Below are 10,037 nucleotides of genomic sequence, written 5' to 3'. Positions count from 1 at the left end.
ATCTATTATTAATATCACCTTGAGTTCTTTTCTTTATATGTAACTTCAATTTTGTTCAACTCCAAAAGTCATAACTTTCAAGCCCATTTTTAAAAAATAACAACAAATATTTTTTTATATTTTTCTTTTATCTTTAAGCAGTTCATAATACTATAGGGAAAACTATATTTTTTTCACATTCTATCTTTTTTTTTTGTTTGATTCAATTTTTTTCTGATTTATTAAATACTTTTTATAGTAATTTTAATCAAAATTAAAGTTAATATAAGTTGTGTTACCAAACAACTTATCTTAAAAAAAGAGCTTATAAAAAATAAATTTATCAAATAGCTTTAGTTTAATTTAAAAATTATTATTTTTCATAAAACCTTTATCATAACTTTTAAGTTAAAAAAAAGCCAAGCCAAACATACTCTAAAAAAAAGTTTGAATTCAAAATGTATTGCTCAGACAGCAAATAAACCGGAAAGAAATGAAAAACTTGTAAGAATACACATCTTATTCCACTTTGTTTAATCTGGCTGCCAAACTTTGTTTGATCTGTCTTCAAGCTCTTATTTTGTATTTTGTTAAAATTAATCATTGCCAATCAACCTTCTTTTGGTCATTGTTGTTATGATTTTAAAAGGAAAAAGCGATATTGAAACTCACAAAATAAACATAATATTGTTTCTCAACTCCATGAAAATTGGAAAGATTAGGGAAAAATAGGTAGGAAGAAATTGATTTGATGAAAATTGGAAAGGTTCTGGTCCGAAAGGGCGTGGGTTCAAATCACACTCTCCACATAACCTGATATAGCGTTCCCTACACTCAAACTACTTATCGGATCAAACCAAGCATTTTCTTGTTGAAATATTAAATTTTAAATTTTAAATGCAGAGTTCAAAATCAGGCATCACTTGGACTGAAGATGCCTTGCATTGACAAGTTGAAATATTAAACTGAACAGAGGAAACAAAAAAAGAGAGTCACATAATCCAAAAAAATCTTTCTTTTTCTTATCTAGCTTAAAACAAAATTAAAAGACTTGTCTGATATTGATGTTGATCCTTGAAGTTCTTATGTATTCTAAATAACAATGATCATCAATATGCAAAAACTGCAATTCAAGTGGAGTGATTTCAGCATTTTCTTCATCTGTGAATATGCGAGGCACACCTGCAAGAATGAAAATCAATGGAGTTTTTTAATAGGTTATTAAAGATGCTTGAAGAGAAAACAATCAAAATCACATAAATGGATAAAGTTCATAAATTGCCCTCTACTATGAACTGCTCATGTTAAGAGCTTTTATAGGTAAAAATTGTAGCTGATATTCCTTGTTACCAGTATATATCTGTAGCTTACTTGCTATTTAAAGATTCCACTGATCATCTAGTATAAGCAGCCAAACAAATATCTTAGTTGCGTATTTGTCTCTCCCATTGGTATCTGTAGCAAAAAAGAAGCACAGAATGCACTTCTAGAATGCAAACACTAAGTATACCTAGAACAATTTTCATTGCATTGTTGAATTGCTATTTATGAGTAGATTGACTTTATAATCCAGTTCAAGTCCAGAGCAAATTTCAAAATTTTACCATTACTAATAGTCCATAACGAAGGAAATGAGTGAAACGTGAAATCTCACCATGAAAGCATTCCCTTGCCTCTCCTGCCATGAGTACAACATCGCCACTTCGGAGAAACATAGCTAACGGTTCATCCTGTCTAGACTTTCCTCCCAGAAGGAAAATAGCTTTGCAGCCCAAACTGAGAGGGAACATAAAGTCAACAATCAAGAGGATGCTTACTAGAAGCCACACCACCTCCCTCTCTCTCCTCTCACTTTCATCCTTCTCATTTGGAGGGAATAAATAAATCAGGAAAAAGCAAGTTACCTCATGCTTACAATAGGTTTACTCCAATCTGCTTCCATGTCATCCAGGTGACCACCAAGTGCATCGCCTGGAAAAAGAAAAAAGAGTTTAACAATCAGTGAGGACTTTTGTCCAACAGGTGACATTGTCAATAATCACTAAGTTTCAATAAATCCATAGTTAAAACCACAACACTCAATTTATTTCAATGTAAAAGAGACAAGTTCAACCAAAATTGTAATTTACAATTATGCAAAGCGTTAGAAGATACTTTATTCACTTTGCTCCTAAAGTAACCAAACTCTAAAAAATTTGCCAACAACTTGAGAACATTTACAAAATAAAATGAAATCTGAGATTTATCAGTATGCAACTATTTATATCCTATGAGTACCTAACCCAAAATAGTTGACAATTGCAGCTTCGGGCCGGAATTCTTCTCCAATAGGCATTGCAGGCTCAGCCATTCTTTTAGCTAGCTGACAGAGTGCATCAGGAATTTTGTTATGTGGTAGAGACACATCATAGTTCCGCTGCACCATGAACAAATTTAATTTAGAAATCAATCTGAAACAAGGAACCTACTTTCAATCTCAAAAAAAAAAAAAAAAAATGGGCCACATTTCTCAGGGTTAAGACACCAGGAGCATGATCAGAACATTGCCAATCTTGAATGATACCTTATGATACTTTAAAATAGGTAACAAGGAAAAACGTTTCTGTGCAATAAATGTTGAAAATGATCATTATGTTACAGAACTAGGAACCCACAACTAAATCTAATTCAACCAACTACGTCTAATTGAAGAACCTTCAAATTCTATCCACTGGCTGTCCGATCAATATCATCTTCTCTAACTTATACAGTCAAGAAACTCGCCAAAAGAGATACAAGGAAGAAGGCCCAAGACTAAATAAGTGAATACCTACCTTGGACCAGTCAAATTGTAGGCCAAGGGTACTCCACCGTAACTTTCGCAGCAAAACAGAAGCAGAAACTGATTTGCAACTCTTTGCCCTAGATCGAGCAATGTCTTCCTCGTAAAATTTCCACCTATGAGCATCCCCATTGCTGACGGAAGCACTTGATTCAGAATCGAAACAATTGTCCGATCCTTCCTCCTCAACAAGTAGTTTACCTTCCTTTGCCGCAACGAACAGGTTCCTTATTGGCCCATAAATGGCATTATGATTTGTTCTGTTGGGAGGCTGCGGAAAGTTCCTTAAACTTTCCCTTATCCATCGACATTGTTCCTCCACGGTCAATGCCCCGGGAATAAAATAGAACCCTATATTTTAGAGTAATTCATCGAAAAAGAAAAAAAATTCAAATTTCTTCTCTAGTTTGGAACTCATTAAAAGTTCACGAACCCAAAAAAAAATAAAAATACCAGGGCGATCTTCCAAGCGAAAAACTGGACGATTAAATCCACAATTGACAGCTACAATTCCTGGAGGAAGTTCACCTTTCTGATTGTAGGACTCTGAAATGGATTTCGGATCCAAAACCTCTGATAAATCGACTTGCTTAGGTTGCTTCTTCCTGAGAAGTTCAAATAAAATCATAAACAAGAACAAAAAGCATTTTTTTTCTTTTTTCCAATTAAAGTTAACTAAATTTGAGATAGAAGCTGAAAAGTGAGGTACTTTTTGGAGGATTTGGAATGCTCCACGTAGTAAAGCTTGTATTTCTTCTCTGCTTTCCTGAAAGCGGTCCGTTCCGCATTGTCAGCGGCTCCGTCGGATCCGTACATCTATCCTGAGCCGGTGAGTTAACTCAGAGCCACTCGAAGTAAACCCCTGATGATTCAAGATTAGGGTTTTAACTAGGATTTCACAACCGATTTTATTTTATTTTACCCCAAAAGATTTAAGATCAGATCAGGTGCTCTTGGGACTACTGGAAGTTAGTTATGTAGTTCAGGGGACATCCTCCGTTTTAGTGACTTATCTTCCCTGATGGCGTCAAAGTGGTTCGGGCACTCAACTCTCTTCATTTCCTCAAAGTTGAAAAGACAATTAACCCTGAGCAATGGGGTCCTAATGGAGGGCAATTACGTAAAGTTGAGGTGGCTGGATCATGAGGGCCCGGTTACGCGAAAATTGGGGGCGCCTATAACAAACCAACCACTGACAGGGAAAAAATCTCGTTAATTTAAGGGGCGGTGTCCAGATCTATAAATAACGCTAGAAAAGGAATTAACCGGAAGAAAGAAAAAGGATCAGAAATGGCGTGCAGGACGGTATTGCGTTCCATTTTCGTAACGGAGCCGTGGAGGCCTCTGCATCGAAACGGGAATCTCCATTCTCTTAAAACGATGAGGAGCTTCGGAATTTCTGCTGCGAAAAGACGGAGCTGCGGATGTCACGGGATGGTTGTTAGGGCTCGAGATTTTCATTTTTGGAAACGGACTCAGAAACTGAATTGCTCTCATAATGAAACGCCGTCGTCTTCGACGTCGGAGGAGGATGACCATGATCAAGGCCCACCTCAAGAAGCTGTTCTTAAAGCAATTTCAGGTTCCCTTTTGGAGCAAACTTGTTTTGATTTTCTCTTCTCTCTCTGGGAGTTGTTTGTTGGGAGACATTATAGTATATACATGGTTTGAAGGTAGTTAATGAGTTGCTGAGACATGGATGAATTAAGGATTTTAGATAGATTGATTGTTATACCTGGCTTAATAAAAAAAGGGTTGATGTTGCTTTATTAGTTGAAAAATTAGAACCAAATGCCTAAGAAAATTACATTTGCCGAGGAAATAAGTGATTAGTCAATCCACATTCTGCTTAGCAGCTTCAAAGTCAGAAACTTTTGAGCAATAGTATGAAGGAGCTATTTCCTCTTTGAAGTTAAATAGAAGAATGCTTCTTTAGAAATCTCTCTGGATTATGTATGTGGACATGGTTATTTATCAGTTTACGAATTGGAATTTGATGCTGGCTTGAATCCTTGCATCTTAAATTTTCCTTTCCATCTGTCAGTCATGTCTTTTTCTTCTAGAAGCCTGTAAGATTTTATTGACATAACTTTTGGTTTTGGAATTCAGAGGTTTCAAAGACAGAAGGGAGAGTTGGGCAAACCACAAATGTGGTCATTGGTGGTACAGTAGCAGATGATTCGACTAATGAATGGCTTGCTTTGGATCAGAAGGTAAATCATATGCTCTCCTAATTTCTAATCCTCTCAAGGGGTTTCAGACAATATCCTTTCCATTGCTTTTAAACTAAACCTGAAGTAGTTAAATTCATTTCACTTGGAGATTCCTTTGATTTGGCTGTCTGTGGTACATGCAGCTTGTTAGACTTAAGATGCTGAAGGCTTTGAGATTGTTTTGACTGCTTAATGATTTTTTTAACTTGTCAGGTCAATTCATACCCAACAGTTAGAGGATTTACAGCTATTGGAACTGGAGGTGATGATTTTGTGCAAGCTATGGTTGTTGCAGTGGAATCTGTGATACAACAACCGATTCCTGAGGTATCTAGTCTCATTTTTACTGGTGGAAATCAATTATTGATTGAGATGTTCATTTATTCGTGCATTTGAATATAATAGTAGAGTAAATTTTGAGGTATTAGTTTATAGGTAGATGAACTTAGGTGTTTGTGATAATTAAAGCTATCACTGTTGGAGCGAATGGAAACAATGATATCTCGTCTTGCTAGAATATCTGCGTAGAGCTCTTCTGGACTTCAATTAGTGGTGTTATTATGCATAAGTTATTTTATTGGGAGTATGTGGAAGCATAATATAAGCAAGATTTCAGCTAGACAGACTTCTGTGAACTGTTCATGGATTACTCATTCATTTGCACATTTGAGGCTTTCGTATAACAAGTGATTGCCTACCAGATAAACTGGAACCTTGGGAAGTGCATTCTATTAGCTAAGTATTACATAACAGGTAGTTTTTGACCAAAGAAAGAATTTGGAAAGTTCATAAAACATTGAAGGATTCAATGGGGCTTTTAGGCTCCATTTGTTTGATTTGAAATGGATTTTTAGACATCCATTTCCTCATTTTCTGATGTTTGGTTGTCAGAAATTGCCTTGGTCAAAGGAAGATGTCTTCCTAGTCAAAGGCAAAAAACTCATTTTGGGGGAAATTGTCTTTCATTTTAAGAAGGCAGAAAACAATTTCTGAAGTTAACAACAGAAAAACCCAAACACCCTAAACGTTTCACTCTCTTAGCTCATTCGCCAAACGAGCTGAAACCACCGCCTCCTTCCCCTTCATCAGTGAGAGCTTCTCCCTTTTCCTTCCTTTCCTCTTCTCCCTTCCCTCTTATCTGCTCTTTCCACAGCCTGCAACCTCCTTCCCTCCATCCTCTTTATCTCAGCCAGAAAGCTTACTTCCTCTTTCCCTCTCCCTTGTATTCTTCTATTACCCTTCTCATTCTCTTTCTATAGATCGATGAGACCCATTTTGAATCCCATCTCGGAAAGTCACAGCTGTGAGTTACGACCCATATTGAGACACCTATTCTTATGTTGTGCTGCTGATCAGTCCTCTGCCATCAAGCTCAAAATTGCAAGCCATCGCTTCATTCCTCTACTGCCAAGAACTGATTCTCTTCTTTTTTTTTTTTTAAGAATCTGATGTCCAATGTTAATTTATGTGGATATTTTGAGTGGGTTATTATTCATTAACCTCTGACTTTTAGATTTTTGCATGAGTTTCATTGATTTGTCAGGGGAATTTTTTATTTGGTTAAGTTGATGATACTAAAATTGGTATCATTCAAGTTTTTAAGATCTTGATAATCTTTGTCTCATGGTGAAGAGCCTTTAATTACTCTTAGTCCAGCAAATTTTAATTTACATGTTTTTATTTGGATGACAAATTTGTTGACATTTTGTAATTTGATAACTTGGCTAATAAGACAAGGAGTTTGGGGGTATTTCGGGTTAGAGAGAGGTTTAAACAGGGAGATGAAAGAAAGAGAAGAGAAAAGGAGAAAGAAAATGTTGGGTTTTTTTATTTGAAACAAACACCAGAAAATGATTTTTTTGTTGTAACCATCCAAACAATGGAAAATGGAACGTTTTCTAGAATTATCTTGGCACAGGAGTATTCTAAAATGTATCTAATACTTTATCTTAAAATGTTTTCCTTTATGTTTACTGTTTTACTATAATTATTAGTTTGGTATCATATTTTTGTTTTATTAAGTGAGCATGTGATTAGCATGTGATCTTTTAATTAGTTTGAATGGCTTGGATTAGCTGGGGCTTACTTATATCCAAGGACTAAGATTAAAAGATGCAGTAACGCTAGTATAAATAGTCTCTTTAAACCCGTTAGGCGGCTTTGTTATTTTGGATTATTTTTCTGACAGATGTTCTGCAATTGTAAACCTAGTATCTTGTTCCTACTGCTATTTTACATCAATTCTAATCTTCGCTCTGGTTTTCTTTACTGTTTTGGTTTTCTTTTTATTGTTTCTACTTCCACACAACATCATATCTTCTAGGAAAATTTTTTATTTTCTAGAAGTTGTTTTTGATTAAACAAACATAGCCGTAGAAACCTTCAGTTAAGATTAAATCAGCAACCAATGAAAATTGAGTATAAACTCATGGTCCTGTGGAACATCTGGGTGGTAGAGAGTAACTGCCAGCATAAGTTTGTTAAAATAAATGACTGTTGTGGGTCTTTTGTGAGGTGTTTGAATAAATGCTAAATAATTTTTGTCAGGAAGAATAGATTTGTTTAGACTAGGACTAAAGACATGTAGATTTGGCATTCGTCCTACTTTAAGTGTTGGATCTCCTGTCTTGGTTAAGGAGTTCAAGGGAAGAAACAAGCTAAAAGTACAATCAATCATGATGACTAGTTTGAATTCTTTTTATTCCTTTCATGGAAAGATTTTGCCTTTGGAAATGACTTAAGATCACTATTAAAATACAAGTTACTCTTTCGATTTTTCAGCTTTCTGCTTCTTTATCAAGAAGTTGTATTATTTCATCCATGGAAACAAAAATGCCTAACAATATTTCATAACAGGGTCGGGTGAGGCAGAAATTATCATCTAGGGGAAAATATGTATCTGTCAACATTGGTCCTGTTCGAGTTGTTTCTAGTGAACAGGTCCTCTCTCTCTCTCTCTCACACACACACACACACACTGGCATCCACTGACGTGCACAGTCATGCACACACACAAAACCAGATATAAGAATCATTTCCTCTACGTTCATTTTCCTTCTAATATATATAAGATTTGCTTCAAATAACAGAAAGTTGTACTTTGATCGAACTTTGTTCTGCTGTTCAGGTTCAAGCTGTATACAATGCCATGAGGAGAGATGATCGAATGAAATACTTCTTATAATGTGATCCTCATTCTTGTTTTGTGTAGAATGTGATCATGCAGGGCAGTGTGATTGCCCTTTTCTTCTTCCTAGGTAGTGAGTTTATGATCTTTGATTAACCAAAAGGCACACGCATAGGCAAAGGAAACATCATTGAAGTCAATCTTGTATTTGTCTCGTTGGTAATCCATGTCAATCTGTATCTGATGATGTATATGATATTTATTTGTTAATCAGAAATTAGCCAGCAAATAACATATTTCGTTCCCCTCTCCAGGCCATGTACATCCTTTTATTGATGACATAATAAGGTGTTTTTTCCCTTTTGCCATTTGTTCTCTAAATTATGAATTCATGAAAAGATGATTAATCATTCATAATTAAACACCCTTTTATTGATGACAAGAAAGGAATTTAGAGTACATGAATTCATGAAAGGATTTTTAAGCTCTATTCTCTTTGCCATTTATTCTCTAATATTTCGTTAAGTTGCTTTATTCTACCTGCCATTTGTTCTTTAAATTTTCATTAATTTTCCTTGGAGGGATAAGCTAAGGAATGGAATTCCTCTGCCTTCATTTGGTATGCCACTTGGTGTTCTTTTCGTAATTTTGCTCAAGGTGTCCAGTAAACTTCTCATATTGGATTTTAGGGTTTAAGACTTAAGGTTTAAGGTTTGTGGCTTATGGTTTATGATATAGAATTTAGGCTTTAGGGTTTAGAGATTTTGGTTGATAGCATAATATTGGATACGATGCAAAATTATGGAAGAGGCACCAAGTGGGGCACCAAGTAGGGATAGAAGATTTCTATTCCCTATATTTGAGAGTGGTCGAGCGATTCCCTTTAAAAGGTAGCCATTACATCCAAAATTATATGTTGTAAGGGTACTGTCTATTATTCAAGCACGTGGGTGGATAATCTTTCTAGATCTTAACTACTAATTAAAGTTAAAAAGGCTAAATTCTACATTGTTTTTTTTTTAAAGTAAACTCCATGTCAACCTTTTATGGAATAATATATTTTTGCATAACATATTAATTTTCTTTTTTTTTTTCAAATAAAATCTTTTACTTTAGTACCGCTTCTCTGGGCAGTAACAGTGTTAAATGTCACAAAAAAAAAAAAAACTCTCATAAGTTTCTCCAAAAAGACAATAAGACCCTCTATTTAAAAATCATATTTCTTAGATTTGAAATATAAATTCCCAAATCAAATAATGTTTGAAAAATATATATATATATATACATATATATTTATTTTACGTTGTCCTCTACTCAGAAAGGGTGACCTTGAGAGCTCTTTGTCCAAACAGCCAATAGACACCAAAAGGATTTAGCATAACTGGTATACGTTATATTCACTGACCAAGGCTGTCTATTGAGAATTTGCTCTGTTTTGTTGGTGCAAGTCCAATTAATTTTTGTACAACATTGTCTTTGTTGACGATTGCAGATGCTTGCAGGATCTGGAGTGAGCACTGATATGTGGACAAGCTATGCTGCAAGGATAATGGCCACATCAATTAGCCCATTCATAATTGTGCAATTGCCAGCTGTTTCACACACAACTTCTCAAAGTCGAATTACAATTTTGATTGCACTCGTTGTTTCTTTCTTTGTTGTTGTCTTGTAGTCTTTATCAGGTTCATAAACCTAGATTTGTCATGGATTCTTAATATCTTGCTTTGCTTCCATAATCATGACCGTCTAATAACCTTGTCCTATTTCCAATCTTGGTTAGTCTTATGTTTACATTTTTATGTCTTTAAATAACATTTTTTTTCTTTCAGAAACCAAAAACTAAAATGTTTTTTTTTGTTATGAGAAAACCTTCACTTATCATTTGTTTTTTTTTTTT

General features: G+C 35.0%; 2 protein-coding genes across 2 annotated transcripts; one reads left to right on the top strand and one right to left on the bottom strand.

Moving 5' to 3' along the window:
- Positions 1–976: 976 nt before the first annotated feature.
- Positions 977–3,782, bottom strand: LOC110420042 (oxidoreductase, 2OG-Fe(II) oxygenase family protein). Its single transcript, XM_021433197.1, has 7 exons — positions 3,510–3,782; positions 3,254–3,405; positions 2,793–3,151; positions 2,257–2,395; positions 1,884–1,950; positions 1,634–1,755; positions 977–1,161 (listed from the first exon to the last, which is right to left on the bottom strand). The coding sequence occupies exons 1-7, from the start codon at positions 3,614–3,616 to the stop codon at positions 1,022–1,024; spliced, it is 1,086 nt and encodes a 361-aa protein (XP_021288872.1). The 5' UTR covers positions 3,617–3,782; the 3' UTR covers positions 977–1,021.
- Positions 3,783–4,014: 232 nt separating this feature from the next.
- On the top strand, positions 4,015–8,439 carry LOC110424401 (phosphoribosylformylglycinamidine synthase). The gene is made up of 5 exons (XM_021438959.2): positions 4,015–4,382; positions 4,910–5,013; positions 5,227–5,340; positions 7,870–7,953; positions 8,141–8,439. Exons 1-5 carry the CDS (start codon positions 4,091–4,093, stop codon positions 8,195–8,197), a joined length of 651 nt encoding a protein of 216 aa, XP_021294634.1. The 5' UTR covers positions 4,015–4,090; the 3' UTR covers positions 8,198–8,439.
- Positions 8,440–10,037: the final 1,598 nt, after the last annotated feature.

The sequence above is a fragment of the Theobroma umbraticum genome, unplaced genomic scaffold (assembly GCF_002168275.2).
Source record: "Theobroma umbraticum cultivar Fairchild unplaced genomic scaffold, ASM216827v3 scaffold_30.0, whole genome shotgun sequence".
NCBI classification, from domain to species: domain Eukaryota; kingdom Viridiplantae; phylum Streptophyta; class Magnoliopsida; order Malvales; family Malvaceae; genus Theobroma; species Theobroma umbraticum.
Note: the sequence above shows the minus strand (reverse complement) of the source record. Positions and strands in the feature narration are given on the sequence as shown.